Source organism: Colius striatus, chromosome Z (genome assembly GCF_028858725.1).
Source record: "Colius striatus isolate bColStr4 chromosome Z, bColStr4.1.hap1, whole genome shotgun sequence".
NCBI classification, from domain to species: Eukaryota; Metazoa; Chordata; class Aves; order Coliiformes; family Coliidae; genus Colius; species Colius striatus.
The window spans coordinates 53,353,887-53,375,948 of record NC_084790.1 but is presented as its reverse complement, the minus strand read 5'-3'; the positions used below and the strand labels follow the sequence as shown (position 1 = coordinate 53,375,948).

The window sequence follows — 22,062 nt, the reverse complement described above, 5'->3', positions numbered from 1 at the left end:
AGGCCCATCAGGGAACAAAGGCCACGATTAGCCTCGAGTACCGAAGAGGCTGAGAATTGCTCAAGGGCAGGGAGAGCTTAATTGCCGCATAAGGTTCAGGACAAAACAGACCAGGCTACTAGGTTTGGGGAAGAAAACAGAAAAAAAAACAATTTAATGCAACATCAACCAAAACATACCCCCAAAAACCCAGAGCACAACCAAAATGAAACAACACAGAGTAATACATCAATGAAGAGTCCAACCAGCCTTTTTAAGAACACCTTCTTGCCACACCTCCCCTCTTCCCGGGCTCAGAGCCCTGATCCCGGAGTTTTTACCTTGCCCCCCCCCCCCAAACGGTTCGAGGGGGCAGGCAGTGGGGGTTTCAGTTAGTCTGTTCCTGATAGCTTCTGCCGTTTGTCCCTCCTCAGGACGGGTGAACTCCACACCAGTCCTCCCTGCAAGTCCGTGGGGTACCTCACACGCATGGCAGCCCTGCACGGGCTGCTCCGACTCGCACTTATTCCAAAGGCTGCAGCTCGTCTCTGCCTCTCGTGTGGGGCTGCTCTGCGGCGTGCAGGCTCTCCAACACGGCCTGGGCCATGGCCGTCTCCCCACACAGTCCCTCGCCCGTCCGGGCTCACTCACATGGAGCTGCTGGTAACTCTCAGTCCTGCCATGGGTCTCCATAGGTTGCAGGGGCACAGCCTGTATTCTCGCCACGGCTTGCAGAAGGGTCTCTGGTCTATCGATTCTCCTTCCTTCCTCCTTCTCTGGCTGAAGGGTCCACGTGGTCGCCTCCATCTTGTATCACTCTTACACCTCCTCCCTCGCATTCCAATTCCCGTCCCCTAAATAGTGATGGCAGAGGCGCCAGATTGGCCCAGCCGGGCCGGAGGTGGGTGTGAACCCAGGAGCCGGGAGAGAGTCCGCAAACTCTTTGCCGGGTCTTCACTGCCACCTGCTCCCCCTGTTACTAAGCCAAAAGCTGCTCCTTGCTAAACCAGAACAGTTTGATAAGAATGTATTTGTGCTTATTGGTCACCTGAGATACCTTGATGTATGGAAGGGGAGATAGCCAAACCTCCAAAAAAACTGTAGCATCTATCAAGCCTAATCCTTAAAGCATGGATAAGATTTTCAGTGTACGACGTTTGCAAGGTATGGCCTAATGACTGAACCTTTGAAAACTTGGAATTGCTAACTAACACCATACTTTGGTATTTTAAATATTTCCTGGAAGTAGTAATAATAAAGAGTAAGAAACAATAACCCTTGTACTGCAGAATTAAGGTTATTTATGGCTTTAATTAAAAGTGAAAACTGACTTAATGTCAAAAAAGTCCTTACAAAAATGTGAATTCATCACAAGTAACCGTAAAAATTCCAGGGTGGTAAAGGCACAGTGGGGTAATACGTCCAGCCCTAGGGATCTATTCTGTTGAATGAAACCCTTTGCTGTCACACACCATTAGTCATGGATTCATTTAATATTTGTGCCTCACTGCTTTTAATCCTCCTTTTAACCTCCCCCTAAACACCAAATGACATTATTGTGGTATCTTAAATTGCTAGCTCTCCAAACAATACCTGCAAATGTGTCTTTGATGTTGCATTGCATAGACTTAACATAGCAGGATGAAGTATGTCCATAACAGCAGAATCAGCTACTTGCTGTGCTGAACGTTATATTGAATCTTCAGCCTAGATTTTCTAAATCGATCTTCAAAACTTGATTCCTTCCATGGCCCTCTAGGATGGGTTCAGATTATGCAGTGTGATTTAGATGAATTTCCATCTCTGTATTCCTTTAAGCAACTTTTGCTGATTTATATTTATGACTTACCAGGTAAGGCAAAAAGTCTCTTCTGCAAGGCAGTCACTGTTCTCTTTCTTGTCCCAAACCCAGCCTCCAGCCATCCACCAAGTACCTTTAGCTGATAATCTCTCCAGATAGTAGGATGAAATCCTCTACACCAAGAAGATCCTAACTCAAATACATAAAGCATAATGCAAGCACTTTAGTGGATAGTACAGTAACCCTTTACTCACTTTTCAAAAGAAAGCAGAAGTGTAAAAAGAGCCATGACTACTTTAATAATCTTTGTGTAATTTGTAAAATCTTCATAAATGTGAGCACAAACATGTAAACACATGCCATGTATGTCTAGCAAATGTCTAGCAAAATGTTTTAGGTATAATCTCCATGCATCATAATGTTCAATCTGTACTTTTGAAAGATTTTATGGGATAAAAAGTGGTGCTTCCTGTATTATTCTTAAAAAAGTAAAAATTGCTGACTGTGCTTGGATTTCATCTTCCCTTGGAGAAGATGGGTGGAGCTCCTCCTAAGTGAAAAAGCCAGTGATAGAAAAATAGACAGCACTCAAAAATAAGAGCGTGAACTGATGCTGAGAGGAATGCTAATGTGAAACATGCCCCTGGACTACAATTACTGCTAAACCCTGTCCTCTTCTTAGTCTTCTCCTCCTTTCAACTTTGAACAACAAAACTAAACATTTTTGGTAACTTGAACAGTTACCATGTGGTACTTATTAGCACAACGTATAATGGAAGCTGATGGACTAGATGATCTCTAAAGATCCCTTCCAACCCTACAATTCTATGATTCTATGTTGAAATCAAAGGGAACTGCATATTTCTGTGGGTAATGTGACAGAGTTGGGAAAAAAAAACCCAGATGAGATTTTCAAGGGATATCGGTGCTCCAAGAACGTGTTTCAGGATAGAAGTCAATGTCAACCTAAGCAGATTAGAGAACAGCATGGTTATTCTGTATTTCTTATTTGCAGTTTGTCACTCTCTCCTGAGATGCCAGTTACTAGTGGACACGGTATACATAACTTAAAGCTGGATCTTGGGCCTGGCCTGGATGAAGCATCTGCTTCTAAATTGATACTGTAAAACAACTTTCTGGCTGCCTAGCCTTAATTTATGTGTTCTCCTGCTTTTTCCTTATCTCATTTAATTTTTGTAATCTTTTTTGCCTTCAGTTTCCTTCCTTATTCTGTCTTCCACCTTTGCAGCTTTTAGTCTTTAGGATACGCAACACAAATTTAACAGGCAACTGAGGTGCGTATGCTGTTGTAAGATCAGTCTCAGGACTTCCTTCTGTCCCAGATACTCCTGTATTTTGTCATCTTTCACTCTGTTTCTTCCCTTATTTTTTTCCAATATGCAGAGTTCAACTAAATTGTAAATTTAGAAAGCATATTGTTGCATATAGGCAAATGCCACCTAAACATTCAACACACTGTGTGTTTGCTAATCTTTATCTAGCTTGGACCCCACAGTAATTTAGGATCTCATAAATAATTTGGGTTTTCTTTTCACTACACATCAATAATTACTTAAAAACTGTTCAGCTTTTTCAGTCTTCCAGGCGTTTTTAAGGCAGGCCAGGACCAGAGAGTTTAGTGGTTGTTTGGGTTTTGTGTTTTTGGTTTTGGTTTGTTGTTTTTTTTTTTACTTTTAGGAAACTCTAAAAAGGAGACAAATCCAGTTTTTATCTAAGTCACTTGCTGAACTAGCAGCTCGTATATGAAGGTGAGGCTATAGTAGGCTAAACCAATTGTTACCCAGAATCAGTGATATACATAGAGAATTTTTGGAAGAAAAGGACAAGGAAGAAAAATTTATGGGTAGAATTGCTATTTTATTTCTTCTTTCAAATACCCAATAAAACCAGCGTATTTATTTGGTTTGCTTTTTGGAAGTTCAGAGAATCAAAAGAAAATATTAGGAAAACAGAAGAATGAGGCAAGTATTCGCTTCAGATGATCTTTATGTTATTTAATCATCTTACAAAACACTATTTTCTGACTTCATGAAATTCAAAAAGTATTTATGCATTTATACTTTTTGTTCAGAGTATAGACTGACTCTGAAAATTGTAAGCCTTGGGTACACCTGTTCATGGTAGAAATATCATTTACATGAAGTCAGAGTGAATCATTATCCCAATTAGATCCTTGGGGTTGGACTAGATGGTCTCTAAAGGTCCCTTCCTACCTCTACCATTCTATGATTCAATAGCTCTTATTTGTAGAACAGCTTTAGTAAGGAAGGCTACAGCTGGGAGCTTTGTTCTGATATCTTCAACAGGGCTGAGCTGTTTTGTTCCTTGAGTCATCCTGTTGAGCCTCTGACTAGTCAGAATATCAGAATATAGGGTACTGCTTGACACAAACAGTCTTGTTTTCAGTTGGTTACACTTTGTGTTTTCAGTAAACAGCAAATTTCTGTATTTGAAAGTAGGAATCCACACCTCTTTTAGTTCATAAGTCTTTCTTTTTAAGTTAGTGAAAATTAAATTATGCAACAAATCATTAACAATATCCAAAGCCTGCATGTATTACATAACCAGTGATTTGAAACCAACACAGGATGTGACTAACAGAATGCTTTTCATGAAGATAGATTCATTGTGTGACATAGCACTCAGCCTGGTACAGGTCTAAAAGCATTATCTTTTTCATATTAGCATACCGTGAAAAACAATTCACTATTTCTGCAGGAGTCTTGCTGAAGAAGTTTGTATTTGTAAACCTAAAGAAAATATTTAATTCAGGTTTAAGTATTACAGTGCAAGTCCCACTGTGATTGGAACAGTCCTTCCACTGGCTTTATGTAGATCTTGTCATGAACATACGCAACATCGAATGCCTTTTTTAAAGGTGTTCCCTTTTAAAAAAGTGCATTTTCAAACAGGTAAGAGATAATTTTTAAAAGGATAAAAGATTACTTTTATGTAGTTGTTTGGCAAGGACAAAATGAGTTCTCTAACATCTACCTTTTCTTCTGAAGAATGCAGTGGCTGTGCTTTTAGATATGGTTTTAATTTTATGCATAGTTATATCAGTGAACAACTGTTGTTGTAGTTCCTTAAGCCAGCATGTCCTGCCAAAACAAAAATATTTAAATTTTTTTTTCATTTTATTAAAGGAAATTGTAATAGATAAGGGTACAACTGATTAGCTCCATCTTTGTCAAAAAAGGGAGTAGATAATTTGAGCAGTTCAGATAAACAAGACCAGCTAAAGGAACTGTTAAAGTTTTAGTCTGAGCCTTGAACGGAAGGACAATTTATACCAAATAGTATCGTCTTTAGCTCTTCAGTCTTTGATTCTTTGTCAGTTTTAATGGTGCACAGACCATGTCTTTGATCTTTTTTGTGTAAATTAGTTATGGGTCAGCTGCATTATACAGACAGACTTTGAGATACTGAATGTTTACCTGACAATTACCTGGCTTCTGGAAACCTACATCACCTTAACTCATTAAAATGAGTCTTGAGGAAATCCTGAACCATTCATGGATTCAGCTGACCAAATGGCTTAATACCTCAGCAGATGCATAGCATAGTAAGTGATACTCCTAGGCCACTGCTGGATTTTTCAGTACTATGCAGAGGAGCATAAATTAGCTAAATCATGTGGTGTTTAGACTTAACTGTATTTTTCTCTGTATTTATTTATTTCACTTGTACTTAGTCTAACACAGCAATTACGCTTGTGTCTATTTTCCTGGCTTTTCCAGGACAGAATTTTTGTACAGAAAGTCATTTTCTGCCAGAAAGTAAATGTCATAGAGGAGTAGCTTTGGACAAAGTGGTCCAAAGGACATTTCTGAAAGTTATCTGCACTTGGTGAAGGATTTTTTGAATCATAGTGTAGAGAATTAAGTGAGACCTCAGGAGATAAGGGATACATGCACAACTTTCCAGTTTGGTTCATTTACACCTAATAATCTTTCTTTTTGAAACAGATTGGTCAGTTGTGAAATACTGTCTGAACAATAGCTTCCAGGGAATTGTCAAAACATTCTCCCAGTGAAGATGGACTCTTCCAAAATTTATTCCTGTGATACCTAGTTGGTAGGAGATCTTTTCAGGTGGTGATATGCTGAAGAGGAATAAAGAACAGGCAATCATGGTTTCTCTGCTTCTATTTGTGCATGATTTCCTCCATGTTGCATTTATTGATTTTTCAAAAACTGATCAGCTAGTAATGGCTGGAAGTTTTCAGAATACTATCCTGATTACATTAAAGAAAAAAGGTACTACACTGCACAGCTGAGATAAAGGAGGCTGTATAATGCCTCAGCTGTACCTACTCTTACTTCAGAATGTAGTAGAGGCCAGTAGAGCAGAACAGTCCACGCTAGATGTGGAGTGTATTGGAAGCAGAACAGTCCACATTACACATGGAGCGTGTTGGAAATAATGAAATAAGGATAAGGACTATCTGACCAAAGCAATTCCTACAATTACCTTGCAGAGTGGCCTGTGCTGACTTTCACCAGGGTTCTGATCTGAACTGTCAGGACTTTAGAGAAGCCACCTTGCACAGATAGTAATCATCCTATTGCTCTTCGGCTACTGCGTAACCTCCATATTAGCAAAAAGGGGTTATAAAATTTCCACCTTTAGAGACAGGTTTCAATAATTAATTCTTAATTCTTCTGCAGCCTGGACACTTTATATCCTTTTTCTAACAATTTCTCTCTTCTCTGTTAGAGACTTGTCATGTATAAAGTATATAAACCTGTCAGTGTCACAATGAAAACATTAAGAGAAGTGGGGAAAAAAAGCCAAATGCATAAAGACATAATATCCCCCTGTTGAACAGTATTTCTCTGGAAATAAGGCATTGTCATGGTTTGGCCCAGCTAGCACAGCAGCACCACAACAGTCTCTCGCTCAGTGCCTCCATTCACCCCCACCCTTGTTAGCATGGTGGAGGCCCCAGTGAAATGGGAGTAACAAGGCTGTTGTGGATTAAGACAAGGGCAGAGAGGGCTCGCTGACAATTATGGTTCCAGGCAAAACAGACTCCAGTACTCGACTTAGAGAGGAAAGTAGGAAAGTTTATTCTACAAGAAACAGAACGGAATAAAAGCAAAAAGGGAGTAGGATGATGAGAAAATTACAACCAGCAGTTTAAGATCTCCCTCCCCCATCCCTCCTTTCTTCCCGGGCCCAGCTCACTGCTCCCGATATCTCTACCTCCTTCCCCCTCAACGGCTCAGGGGGGCAGGGAATGGGGGATGTGGTCAGTGTGTCACAGAGGGGCTCTGCCGCTTCTGTCTTCTCAGATGAGGATGACTCCTAGCATTCTCCCCCTGCTTCTATATGGGGTTCCTCCCCCGAGACACAGTCCTTAACAAACTTCTCTGGTGTGGGTTGTTCCCAGCAGCTGCGGCTTCTGCCGATACAGGGTCCCTCACACGGTACACAGTCCTTGGTGAATATCTCAGGGATGGATTCTTTGCCACGGTTGCGGTTTCTGCAGTTGCAGGGTTCCTCTCTTGGGACTTGGCCACTTCTGGGCATAAGTTTGATGAGCTGCTTTGTCATGTGTTCCTCCCCACAGTTACAGCTGTGGATATTGGGTCCCTTCCTTGCAACATGACCTATTCCAGCCGTAGTTTTAAAGAAGAAAATCACTGCCCCTGGCTCGGGGTCTGCAGTGAAGTGGTTGGGTCCCCGCCACGGGACACGGCCTCCTCCAGCCATAGTCACTGTCCCTGTCTTGGGGCCTTTAATGAAGTGAATCGCTGCCCCTGGTCCAGGGCCAGCTTTAGCAAAATGAGTCTCTGCCCCTGATGCAGAATCTTTAACGAAATGAAAACAAATCTCAGCTTCACCAGTCCTCTCTGTAGAATGTAGGGGAATCTCTGCTCCAGCACACCTCCTCCTCTCTTTCATCACTGACCTTGGAGTCTGCGTGGTTGTTTCTCTTCCTGTTCCTACTCCTTGCACCACCACCAGCCAGAAGAAGAAGAAGGGGCAGAAGAAGGAAGAAACAAGAAGAAGATGGAGGAAGAAAGCTCCTCTTCTGGCTTCTTCTTAAAAAGTGATAGTGGAGGCGTCTAATTGGTTCAGCCCCAGAAGTGGGTCTGGCTCAGAGCTGGGGAGAGTTGCGAGCAACTTCTTACAGGAGTCATCCTTACAGCCCCTTTCCCCTTACCAGAAAAGGCTGTCATGTCAAACTATGACAGGCGTACGAGTACCTTCATTACAGGTTAACATGAACTCTTCTTTAAAGTTTTGAGATATTGTACTTTGTGAGTCGTGTCAGCAAGCATATTATTCTCTCAACAAAATAACTCTTGCGTCTTAGAGGGCTGCATAATTCTTGATTGTTCATTGTTTACATTGTTTTACAGTAGAGGAAGATGTTTTGGTTGTGAATACATGTGGATTTTACCACACAACCATTTGAAGATACAAGTTTGCTTAAAGACTTTGGAATAAACGAAATTTTAGGCCAGCGTTTGGATTTAGTGGAAAACATGAATAGGAAGCAATGTCTGGTGGCTTTTTTACCAAGTATCTTTGGATTATTTAGTTCTGCAACACGTATTTCCAGTTTTCCCCTTCATCTCCTTTAATTTCTCAGTATTTGGACTAGGCTTTGTTGTGAATCAAGAGACACTATGCTTAATGTGTGTCTGACGGTAAATGAAATCACTTCTTTTTTTGTTTTTTCTAACTCAGAATGTTTAATTGATAAGGAAAGAGGGAGCCAAAGAGGATTACAGCATTACATCATTGGTATTTCAGCAGGTTATTTGGGCACTAAACTAGTTACCAATGACATTGTCTGTTATGTGACTACATTAGTCTGGAGAAACTGGTCTGTTTGTGAACATTTGCCTCATGGGGAGGAAACAGCCAGATTAATTTACCGTGGAAGCCCTGTTTGTTTCTGCATCTTTAAAGTTTTACGTGCATTTATTCAAATTCTCAGTTCAAATTTCACTGCTAAAACTGCAAAAGGGAGAGAATGGATTGAAACGCAAGAAAATCTGTTTTCTTGCTTTGAGAGCCGTTGAACATAAGGGTATTTTCCCTGATTTGTTTTCTATGGAGTCCATTTAAAATGAAAAGAAGTGCAAAAAGAAGTGCATTCAGGGGCTAAAGGTCAATGAGCAGTGCCCATGGCAACTAGGAAACTATTCTGCAGAAAAAAATGCAGTAAAGAGTAAGTGTTTTAATCCCCAACTTTAATCCCTTTACTTCCTGTTTTCAAAATGAAATATAAATCGGTACCTTGGCGTGCAGCAATTTTTCCTGAAAGGGATTTTGGCAAAAAGAGATTAAGAAAGCATAGCAGTGTTTCAAGAATTTAATCATACAATTTGTTGGAAAACTTTAGAGACTACAAATGACCAGTTCTTTTGAGCCTGGTCAGTGAGGAACAAGAAAACGGGCCCTCAAAGTGACGGAGGACTGGCTGTGCTGGCCCCCTTCCCTGCAGCTGCTGCAATGGCAGTGATATGTGATGTAGTGAGATAGATGATCCATGCCTCACAAGGAAATTCCATCATGGAGGTTATGCTTTGCCAAGTAGTGCATGGAGAGCTCTGGTCTCCAGGGAAGAGGAAATATCGAACCCCCACTATGGTTTTCATTGTGCTCCAGCAGTTGTAACCAGGAGATTGTTGGTTCATTCTGTTGTTAACATTTGCCATTCCACATCATGATTCCTCCCTGCTCTTGGTTCCTGCCCTGAGCTTATACTCCTGTGAGCTTTGGTAATGTGTTGTGTACACCAGAAGGAATAACTGCTGTCACCTTCATTACATTTATACACATGTGAAAAAGAACCCAAAATATCTTAGTACTCTTTAAACAGCTGTCAGTGTATGCCCATGGCATTTTCATAGAATCAAGAATCATTTTGTATTCTTCAGGTTCAGTTTTGGTGGCAAACAATATTTGTGTGTACTTACCTGCCACAGCATGTGCATGAAGATGGGCTTGAGAGAGCAGGAACCTTTCTTTCTTCAGGAGCTTCATTGACAGCATCCTTTGGGAGGCAGTCGTGAAGGGCAAAAGAGTCCAGGAAGGTTGGACTTTCTTCAAGAAGAAAATCTTCAAGGTGCAGGAGCAGACTGTCCCCCTGTGCTGAAAGATAAGCTGGCAGGGAAGAAGTCTGTCCTCAGAAACTCAGGAAATCAGGAAAAAAGCAGTCTTTGACCTTTGGAAGAAGGGACAGGCATGAGAACTTCAAAGATGTCATAAGGTTTTATAAGGAGATAATTAGAAAAATGAAAGCTCAATTAGAATTTAGTTTGACTGCTGCAGTAAAGACAATAAAACATGTTTCTGTCAATATATTCATAACAAAAGGAGAGCCAAGCAAAATCTCCATTTCTGATTGGAACATAATGACAAAGGACAAGGAAAAGACTGAGGTTCTTAATGCCACCTTTGCCTCAGTCTGTAACAGTAAGACCAGTTGTTCTGTGAGTACCCAGCCCTCTGGGCTGGAAGACAGGGATGGCAAGAAGAACACAGTCCCCAGAATCCATGGGGAAGTGGTGTGTGACCTGCTGCTCTGTGTAGAGCACGCAAGTCTATGAGGCCAGATGGGATCCAATCAGGAGTACTGAGGGAGCTGGCAGAAGTGCTCATCATCAGTTTTCCATGATCTACCAGCAGTCCTGGCTAACCAGGGCAGCCCTAGTGGATTGGAGTTTGCAAATGTGACACCCACCAACAAGATGGGACAAAAAGACGATCCTGGGAGCTACAGGACTGTCAGCTTGACCTTGTAAGCCTTTGACACCATATTTCAAAGCATTCTGGAGAAACTGACTGCTGATGGCGTGGACAAGCATGATTGAGTCGTCATACCTGGAGTTATTCAGAAGATGTCTAGATATGGTACCTAGGCAGATGGTTTAGTGTTGGACTTGGCAGTACTGAGTCAATGGTTGGACTTGATGATGTTAAAGTCTCTTCCAGTCAAAATAATTCTATCATTCTGTAATGCTAAGATTCTCATTCTCCAGTTACACTTCCGTCTGTGCTTCAACTGTGCTATACTGTCTGTGGTGCTACTTAAGCATCACCAGTATCTGAGCAAGCAAGATTGAAGCTGTGTAAAGAATACTTAAGAGGTCGCAGTTAACAGCAGCCCTGATGCCCTTCAGGTCTTTAAGAGTGTTCTCACGGCGTGTCTGTGTTCCAGACTGGGACCTCCTTAGCACCTATCATTTTAACACAAATTGCACAGAGCTGGAGGTGGACATTGGAAGCTGGCCTGCATTGGCAGGTACTGATTTTGAAGTCTTCAAAACTCCACTTGAAACAATGATATACTGGCTTTACTGACGGTTACCATATGAGGAGTGCCTGCATCTGCCCATTTGTTTCCTTGCTGCGCTGCAGAGCTCTGCCTCATCTGCTTGACACAGTTGTTTGTGAGACTGCGGTGTAAGCAAAATTAGGGCTTTAACAACAAGAAAAAGCCTCAACCTGAACAGGAAATGTCTCACAATAAAGGGGAGGCTGTATGAACTCTGAAAGTTTTAGCAATGCCAGCCCAGCCAACACATCACGTTGTCATCTCTCCAGGAAACACACAGAACATAAAACTTACAGACAGTGAATGAAACTGTCCAGCAGTGTCCCAAGGAGCCTTTACAAGAGTGAAAATCAGATGCCTGAAGGTTAATAATTTGGGACATTCACTAGTAAAACTGTTCAAGTTTTTTTTCAGTTCTAGTCTTAGGCTCTAATCAAGTTATTGGTTTGCACAGAGTAATATTTCCATGTAGGAACTGGTACATGCATGAACTTAAGTTCCACAAAATCAAATATTTAAAGGGAAGGTCAGAGTTACATACAGGATACAGCAGCATTTAAAAAAAAAAAAGAATGTGAGATCTGAAAATTCTGTACAGATGTAATCTACAGATTTTCGTGGCAATTTTTGGTAACCTGTAACAGGGTGAAAAACATGTTTATGGGACGTGAAGCACCAGGTGGATGAGTACTTGTTTATTTTTCACCTTTTTCCACTCATGAAGTGAAAATTTGCCAAACAGATGTATTTTCAGAAAGGGAAAGCAAGTAGTTTTGCAGTACAAGTGGTTTTTTTTATCATGCTGCATTTACTTGGAAAAGCTGATGTTTAGCAGTATCATATACCAGCTATATCTCCAAGACAGTCTGGCACAGAAGAGTGTTATTTTCTCTGCTTTTTGAATATCACAGTTCTTAGATTGCTATTCACACTACAAGCTTCTTAGAACTGCAAGAAAGGAGATTAAATAGGAAGGGTCATAGGTATCATGTAGGTAACAATTTTTATAAAATGCATGTTTTCAGATTTGACACAATCTAATATGACGCAGGGAGAGAGGTAATGTCTATGTGTGTGTTAACACATGCAGGGGATGTTAGGAGGATGTGTGTGTGTGTGTGTGTATTAGCACACACATGCATCTGTATGGGTACTTTACAGGTTCTATGACTAGAGTGAGGGAGAAATTAAAGCAAAGTTTGTGAAAATGAGACCTTCTCCAATACAGTGGATGTCACAACAAGGAACATCAATAGGAGCTTTCTACATTAAAATACATTACTTCTAAATGTACAGAACTATGACCAAAGAAGCTTTTTTGCTTATTTCAGAAAATGGCCACTTCACAATATCTCACTCAAACAGTATTTCCTCTCTTTAAAGTAAAATTCTCAGTTTAATTTTTTAATTCAAAGCTTCCTTTCAAATCTATCATAGCTGTATTTTTTCTTCTTAAGATGGTCTTCTGTATCACTTTAATGAGGTGATAACCCAAACGATTTATTATATTAAAATAATGCTAATCAAAAGATGACTCTCTGTTCTATATCTAATAAAGGTAAATTCATTGCAGTGTCACCAGTCTTAAAGTAACAGTGTTTTCCTCCTGTAGCATTGCTTCAAAAGCTGAATTTCTTCCTAACTTAAATCTTGCTGTGCAGATAGCCTAGTTTGACTCAATTTGTATTGTGTTTTCCTGGCTAAACATTTATTTTAATCAGAATGTAAGAGGGGATGAAAATAGAAGGCAGACATATCTGAAAGGTGTGGTAGACAGCATAATAATGAGTGTTATGGCTGTATAGAAATCCTGCCCAAATGGCTCACTTCTTTACCCCAAGATGTCTGTAGCCTCCAGAGGCAAGAAATGGGACACTTAGCAAGCATAAACTTCTATTGTCTGCTGTCAAAACTGTTTAGTACTTTACAAGAAATCACTGGACTTTGAAGCTAACCTGTATGAGTAAAGAGATGACCTAGCAAGCATGGGATAGAATCATAGAATGGTAGGGTTGGAAGGGACCTTTAGAGATCATCTAGTCCAGCCCTCCTGCAGAAGCAGGTTCACCTAGATCAGGTTGCACAAGAATGCATCCAGACAGGTCTTGAAGACTTCTAGGGAAGGAGACTCCACACCCTCCCTGGGCAGCCTGTGCCAGGGCTCCCTCAGCCTCACAGTGAAATAGGTTCTTCTTATGTGTAATGCAACTTTTGGTGTTCCAGCTTCATCCCATTACCCCCTGTCCTGTTGCTTGATACCATCAAAAAAAAAAGAGATGCCCCAAGCTCCTAACATCCACCATTTAGATATTTGTAAATATTAATGAGATCCTCCCTCAGTCTCCTCTTCTCTAAACAGCCCCAGTTCCCGCAGCCTTTCCTCATAAGAAAGGTGCTCCAGTCCCCTGATCATCGTGGTAGCTCTGCATCATGTTAGATTCTCTCCAGAAGTTCCCTGTCCCTCTTGAGCTGAGGAGCCCAGAACTGGACACAAGACTCCAGATGAGGCCTCACCAGGGCACAGTAGAGGGGGAGCAGAAGCTCCCTCGACCTGCTGGCCATTCTCTTCTTGATGCATCGCAGAATGCCATTGGCCTTCTTGGCCGCAAGGGCACATTGCTGGCTTGTGCTTACTTTATTATCAACCAACACTCCGAGATCTGTCTCTGCAGACCTGCTCTCCAGTAGGCCAATCACCAGCCTGTATTGGTGGATATGAGTCAGCACTGTCACATGGCGTGGCTTCATATTGAACTTGTGATTATATGGTGGTTACATATGTGTAATGTCAATGTCATGATGCTAACAGGACATAATTTTACTCTAACTGTACAAGCAAATATAAAATTCTGGCTACTTCTTCAGAAAAACTAGTACAATACGTAGCCGTGTGTAGACAACTCACACTTCCTTGTTCCAATGCCAGCTTAACTCAGAGTCAATAAAAAATGAGTGGAAAACTACCACCTTAGTCTGTACTTGACAGATAGTATGTAGTACACTTCATACAGAAACTAAGTGAATAACAGAAATTCCTCCTTAGCTTTATAATGAAAATACCACATATATGAACCTATTTACAGTTAATGTAAAACAATTGGTTTTGATGAAATATTGCTGTATTTAGGGGAGGTTTTTTTCTTGTTTTAGACATGGCAGACAGATCAAACCTACATCTAAATAAATAAACTATAATCAATGCCTCCCTTACATATGGAAATACTCTACTAGTGCACTCTAGGTGCACAGTTTACATACAGTCCATTAAGCCTGCTTTCAAAAAAGCAAGATTTAAAATGCTATGGTTTGATGACATAACTGGATGTGTTTGAATGACTGGAAGAGTACAGACTTTGCAGAAGAATTACTAGTTAATCTGAGTACATATAGGCAGGTTTTGAAGTTATTGAGGTCTTATTTTGTATGATTTGGAAACAATTATATTTTGAGAAATCTCAAGCTGTTTCTCTTCTGGTAAAGTATAATTGTCTACACACATTTCTTATGTTTTCCTTGACTGTTTGATTTCTATTGAACAGGAATACTGCTGAAGAAACTAGCCAGGTTTTACAAAATGTGCAGATCTCAGACAAAACACATGTTGGTTAGAGAAATATAAAACAAATGATCTTTTATTTTATGGAGATATTTTCTTCGGAACTATGTCACGCATCATATCAACAGCACGTCTCTGCTCTTGGATATACTGAAACCAAAAATTGAAGAATATAGAGTCTCAGTCCTTTCTAATTCTATTTGTATCATTTGATCTTGGGTAATTATTTAATCTTATTTAAAACGTACAGGATTAGAATTTCCATCTATTTTTCTGAAAGCTGATAAACATTGGTTGATTGTCACGGAAGTAAAACAATTTTATATACTGACAGTAATTTGTTTTGTGTATTAGAAAAAACTGACACATTGAAATAATGGGAATGTCTGAGATTTCCAGATGCAAAACTTCACAAGTTGACCATAAAACTGAGCTATTAAAATTGTAAATGTATCAGTTAGATGAAATTTTCCATATATGGAAGTCAGAAGTGAGCTGAGCAGTTGATTGTTAACTCACAGCTTGGTGAACCATAAAATTTAGGCTACATCAGAGCACAGAGAAAACGTCTAGGCTCAGCATGGCAAAACTGTCAGTTCCTGATATCAGCATTCAGCAAGAGAACCTTCTAACCTTATAGTTAGTTCCCAAAAGTAGATTGGCAACCTTTCAGCCCCACTGTGACTGTACTTGTGCTCATCTGAGTGAGCATGAGGGAAGCACGGTGATCGTGAGTTAACATATTGCAGCCAGGATGCTGGGAGATTTGTGCTGGTAAATGACAAAAGTCAAAGTGAGTGTCAAATATCTTTTATATCTGATTGAGAAGTGTACAGTCAACGCTGGAAAAGAAATGCAGCGTCTTTAAAGTAAAGCAGGAAAAAGACCACAGCAGTTAGATCTGGTCAATTATTATTCCTTCTTTATAGCTTTTTAAACTGAAGATAAAAATTTATATATGCAATGAATAGTTTGGTTGTTTGCTTGGTTTCAAGATCACGTCATGCTCAGGGACATGGTTTAGTGGTGCATTTGGCTGTGCTGGGTTAACGGTTGGACTCAAAAACCGTAAAGGACTTTTCAAACATAAATGATTCTGTGAGTCCATGGTTTATCTTTTCATTGCTGGTTCTATATTTCTTCACTTACTCAAGAAAAAACGTAACTCAGATTTCCCTGCTCGTTACAAAACATGAAACATTGTTTTTAGTTAAAGCTTTTTATTAAAAGTTTTCTATAAAATATGCAAAAATACTTGACTGAATGGGCTTTAACCCTGAATGTCTTTAGAGGGAAAAAAATGTCTTGAACAGCCATATTTGAAACAGTCTGTTGTTTTGTTCAAAAAAGGCCACAGCTTATGCCTTGTTAATGATACAGAGGAAAGAACTGGGAAAACATTGCACAGAGGATGAGCTTTAGATGACAAAGAAGGAAGACCCAGCAATTAAAGCATAGTTGCTGTCTCTCTTGAAAGAAAACAGTAATGGGTGGGAAATGGAGTTTGGGAAGCAGCTGTGATTTAATGGCTGGTTTTGCTAAAGGAAGTGTACCCATTTCTGATCCTGCTCTGCTAAGCGGTACAGTGGAAGTCCCCTACCCCTTGCTGCCTTCTCTTTCCACTGATACAACAGTAATTACTCTTAAAGGCAACTCGCATACATACCCTGCAGTAAAGTCCCAGCACCTGTGAGTGGGGCTTATAGAAAAGGTGGGGGTTTATATAAAGTGATAATTTTAGCCACAATTTGAATTAGCAGTGTGGGTCTGCAGTTGTACAAATCAGTGCAATACCCCTTACTCAGAATATTTAATTATACGTGTGTTAAAACATATAATGTAATTCTAAAGTTGCATACATGTATGTGTGTGTGTATGTAAGCTTGTAAAATCTAGTAATGACCGATTAATGGATTAAGAACTACTTTCAGAAATCAGATCACAGCTGTTTCCCAGTGTTTTACTGTTTTCAGTTTTCTGTTGTCAATCCTGGATTTTGTTTATTTTTATAAGCATGGACTATTGGGCAAACCAGAAAATTTATGTAGGCTCAGGTTATCACGGTAGATTTATTCTCAGTAGCAAAGGATTTGCAAATGTGAAACAAACCTCCTGAACAGTGCAAAACAGAAAAAACTGTAAAATAGGCTTTTGCTGTTATTTAATACTTGTAACTAATGTGTAAATACTTACCTCTCATTTCCTTGTTCTGCTCAGTGTTTCATCCATATGAGTGTGAATTGGTGATAGAAAATTTATCAGTTTCTTACTCACAAAAAAAACCTGCACAAAATATCAAACAGTTTTACACAGGTAACCTCTGTAAATTTGTATTCTGTGTCATTTAATCCTAATTTATTTATAGAAGTTTTAATTTTCATATTAGATTCTGTAGTAATCTAAAATCACATATTACACATTAATAATGTAAATGCTAAGAATTTGAATCTGGATATATCTGGCATTTAGCTTCACATGTGTTTAATTTCATTAAATGGACATGATACTAGGGATAGCATTAAACCCAGACTAATTAAAGGATAATAGCAGAGTCATACATGCTACACTGGAAGAAACATTTGCACTTAGATTGTAAATTCAGACAAAAAATGATAAGCATTAGTCAGGGTGTTTCTCCTTTTTTCACGCATATCTCTCTCCCTGTACAATTCTAGAGAAGCAAGTTCTAGAATAGCAAATATATCTCACAATATGTCTTAATAATTACTCACAAAATTTGAGAGAAGAAATAGTCTGCAGCATGCACAGTATGTGCATAAATATCATAGTCTGCATAATATCTCTTATTACAGTTACCCTGCTTCGGGTGCTTATGATACGCAAGACTAACTGTCCACTCTTCTGTGATGGTTTTATACTAATGCATATCATCAAAAGTTACTTGAATGATTATCATAACCTTGTGGCACAGTAATGAGTCTTTCTACAGTTGAATTCAGAATCATTTCCTCTTACACTTTTTTCTTTATTTTTGACTATAGTATGGACAGAACTTTCTTTTATTGTTGCTTTACCTCCCCCTTGAAGTTAGAGGTGCTAGACTATCTTCTAATTGCTCTTACCTACTCACTTTTCATGGCTTCAGAGAAGAGAAGCCTCAATTGGATCTGTGAGATTTGCTTCTTGGGCACTCTGGTGCATGACTGCAGCAAATCCTACTGCACTAGGTTGGGCTTCTGTCCATTATACTGCATGAACTATCTCTTCATCAGTATGTGTGACAGGACAGGTTATTTATCTGCATCTCAGCCAGTGCAGTGGTTTACATGCATGTAAGCACAGTCCCTCCTTTTTTGTGCTTTTAGATTAATACACCAGCCCATGAGTCAAGATGGCCGTAAGGAATAGGCATATTTTCATTATATGTAACAGTAACATCAAGCAAGGGATTGGAAAAGACATCAGTTTCAGCAGCCTGCAGCAGCACTCATCTGCTAGAAAGCTCAGGATGCACTTTTGCTTTACAGCAGGGTACTGCAGTAGGCTTTCTCTCTTTTCCTTATTTCGAGTTTGGGATTTTTCTTTAAAAAATTTTTTGAAATATTGTATTGTATTGTAGCCTCAAGGGGAGAGTGTTCATGTAATTTAATCCAAAGGAAAACTGTTCTCATGAATTTGTTTATGAGTTGTTTGCAGAGTGCATTTTCCACTGGATCAGCCAGATAAACAGGCTTGTTCTTGGTGAATCAGGTACCAAGCAAGTGGCCGTGCATGCAGGTGGGATTAGTGTCAGTGATGAAGCACTCCGTTTGAGATCAGTTCAGCCATAATGTGAAACAAATGCAGTCTTAGTAACTTTAATAATGTGGTCACAAGACAACTTTGGTTCATATAAAGTGGTACCATTTCTATCCTGAATATCTTGAATGATACCCCTCCTGACTGTTTGCTCCCAGTCCCTTATTTCCACTGCAACAAGCACCTTTCCTTTTCTAGTCCTTCAGTTCAGGGCACTAAACCAGCAGGAAAGTATTCATATCTTTTATATGTCAGATATTTGGTAATCTCCATTATCCATGAATCAGGACACTTCTCTGTTTTGCAGTATATGACAGGAGAACACAAGTCCATCTGTCTAAGGGCCTATGAGTTACCTTGTCGTGACAACAGAGTTGTTAAGTATCTGGAAGAGATTCCTTCCTCAGAGGTGAAAAATATCTGCTGTAATAGAAGAATATTAACCAGGATTTAAAAGAGAAGAGTTCTGCTTGTGCTCCATTTTTTTCTTTAACCTGCCAACATTTCTTTATAATTTTGCAGTGTCTTAAGGATTTTTGTGATTTCCTTTTTTGTCCTTGTTAAAAAGATTTCTCCTTTTTTATCTCCTATGTTTCAGCTGCAATCAAGCTCAGAGCTTGGCCAGGACATCCTGAATGACTGCCTTGCAATCCAACCCCACCAGCCAGCCCTATCACCGCATGATGTTGCAGATAATACCATGGGACACTCCCCAGGGCCTGCTCAAAGCATTTATCCAGGTATAGAAAAAGACCGGTAAACAGCCTGCTGTGTAATTGCTCATTAAAGATTAAGGATTTTGAACAGGTTTTTATACTTTTTTTTAAAGGGAGGCAGGACAAATCATATATTATCCGTAACAGGACCTGCGGCAACAAAGAACAACATTTTTGCTGTGTAGGCATTTGATTTCTGATAGCAATTCACTTCTACCGTTCCTTGTAGGCATCTTGAATTCTTTAAGCTGCATTTAAAATCAAAAGAGTATTTTTTGTCTTCCATATTCAGAAATCACATATCCAATAGGTCTCCATTAATGAACTTAAATGCTGCATTACAATCTCTCATATTATGGTGATAGATCTCTCGTATATATACCAACAGAAATATTTATGCAAAAAATGTGATAATCCTATTTTATTGTTTCAGTTAAGTAACTGAGATTTTCGTATTAAAACACCTAACTCAGTCACACCTGGCTAAATGTAAAATTGTTGTTCACATTTCAGCCTAATGTGAAATATTTGATAAATTATGAGTAATAATACATCTCAAATCTCAGGACAGCAATGGGCCAGATGTTGACATTTTTACTGCACTATTTTAGTAGTTGTAAAGACATCTGGCTTTAACTTTCAGCCAGAATGCATTACCTTTTCTAGCAGTTCAACCTTTAATTGAGAAGCAGTTTAGGAAGTGAAAGAATTGGCTGAATGTTATATGCAATGCTGAAAATGATGTTATATGAAGTGGCCACTTCAATAATTGGATTTATTTTAGCTGAGCGGCTGGGAAACCTATCAATCCTATGACATGTTTTTGTCAAAGGTGTTATGAGCTACACAATAGTTGATGATGATTGTAGGTTTATATGAAGAAAAAAAAAGGCAATCTAAAGCTGTGATTGACTGTCTCCTAGTTTATTAAATAGTTGGTATTACTTGTATGCTGTTAATGTTTAAATGCCTTGTGTGTTGAGCATGGCATTTGTTATTTGAAAGCTAAAGGAAATTTCAGACTTTAAAGATCTGATTTGGACCAGGGAACCTCTAACAACATGGTGTGGTTACAGTAGATTATTTTTTATTGTCCTTTGAGAGGCAGTTGAATAGAGAGGACTGATAAGATTTTTTTTAAAACTAAAAACCAGAATAAAACCTTATCTTTTCCTTGTCCTTTCAAGTCTGCAGATAGGATGGAAGCTAGGTGGGGATGGTCCATCAGACAAGCTAAGACTAGGTTTTCAGAAATTAGGGACATTCTCACAGCACATTTCCACTGGAATCTCTTGAGCACTCAACTCTTTTATTACTCTTTCTTCCAGACTAAATGTCCAGATCTGGCTGCTGGGTCAATCCAGACCTAGGCTGACTGTGTAATTTGTCAGGATCCTGAGCTAAGTAAAGCTATTGCCTCCAGCCAGCCCTTAGCTGGCAATTGTCTGTACTCATTTCCTGTAGACAGCTTCTGAGGTGAGGGCATTACTTTTGTAATCTCATTCATGCCTTGCCTTTTAATACTTGGGGTTTACAGCACTACTAATTCTAGACATTTTTGGATATAATTCTGATTTGGCACTGGTTACTATTGTGCAGGAATTTTTACAGTATTAATTAATGTACTTCTATTAGCATTAATTCCTCTGTAAGTGTTAAACTGATTTCCCTTAAACTGCCACTACAACTTTGCGATTTTTTTCTTAGTTTTACTCACTTGTGTTGTTTCACATCAGTTGTCTGAGGGTACTATGTTACATGCAGGTGAATCCACGTCACTTCATTTTGAAAACCATTCAATCCAGTTGATATGAGTTGTTTCATAACTACTTATCAGAGCTGCTACATGATAATATACTATGTGAATGAGCGAGATAACTCCAACAGGGAGGGAATTATTTTATCAAAATGGCAACATGAAAATTATTCATGCCCCAAGGAGAGAAAAGCAAAACATACAAAAGTTAAGATGTCTTGTTGTGAAGAAGCTGCCCTTCAAACTTCTCTGGAAATAGATTTTTTTTTTCCTAAATATAAAGCAAGCTCTGAGACTTTTCTGAATAAAACTGGGAACTTTTTTTTTTTTCAGCTACTACCATGATATAAGCTGAAATATGTCTTGCTACTTTTCAAGTAGAAACAGGAACACAATTCCATTCTTCCAACATTAAATCAAACTTTTCTTACTTGAGGTTTACTTTTCGTAACATTTCTGTACATTTAAAGCAAAGACAGGTTTTCTCCTTTCCTAAGAGATTTACAGAATAAAAATTTGAAAGCAAATTATTACAAATACATACTGTTTCTCTGTACTGTTGAAGTACAGAATCTGCAAACACAGATATATTTAAATGAAATACCAGAGTATTTTTTATTACATATCTGCTACTTAGACTTGACTGCATAAATGCTTTTTTCTTATCTTGTGGCCTTTGTGATTTTATGAAGGAAATATGAACCGAGGATAATCTTATAGCGAGGTAACATGACAGATCCTTTACTTAAAACTAACACAAAATTACATTTACAGCTCTAAAACAAGTATAAATACTCTCCTAGGACTAAGCATGGTGATCTTTTATAAAACAGAAATTCAAAGTCCATTTCTACTGAAGTGTGAAATTTCTGGTAGCATCTAGGCTTCAATTTTAATGAAAATACATAGGCTTATGCATTTATTCAGTTCATAGAAACAAGATGTGAGCAATTCATTCATAATATGAACATATGAACAACATTTTTTCTACTGTGAGAAATCATATCAACTTACTGTGTGGAGACCAATCTAGAATCCCTAAGACTGAAAGAATTGTAAATAATGCAATACAAGAAAAAAATTTCATTGTGCTCTTTGGTTAAAACTTGACTGTTTCATATTTAAGAATAAACCAGAACATGTTATTCATTTATAAATAGTTACTGAATATCA

The 22,062-nt window shown here is 39.0% G+C and overlaps 1 protein-coding gene across 1 annotated transcript in view; it reads left to right on the top strand.

Moving 5' to 3' along the window:
• GLIS3 (GLIS family zinc finger 3) overlaps positions 1-22,062 on the top strand; it is a 157,825-nt gene that overhangs the window by 113,659 nt on the left and 22,104 nt on the right. The window contains exon 7 of the mRNA XM_062019099.1: positions 19,016-19,157. Coding sequence (XP_061875083.1) covers positions 19,016-19,157 — 142 coding nt within the window. The remainder of the gene's footprint in view (positions 1-19,015; positions 19,158-22,062) is intronic.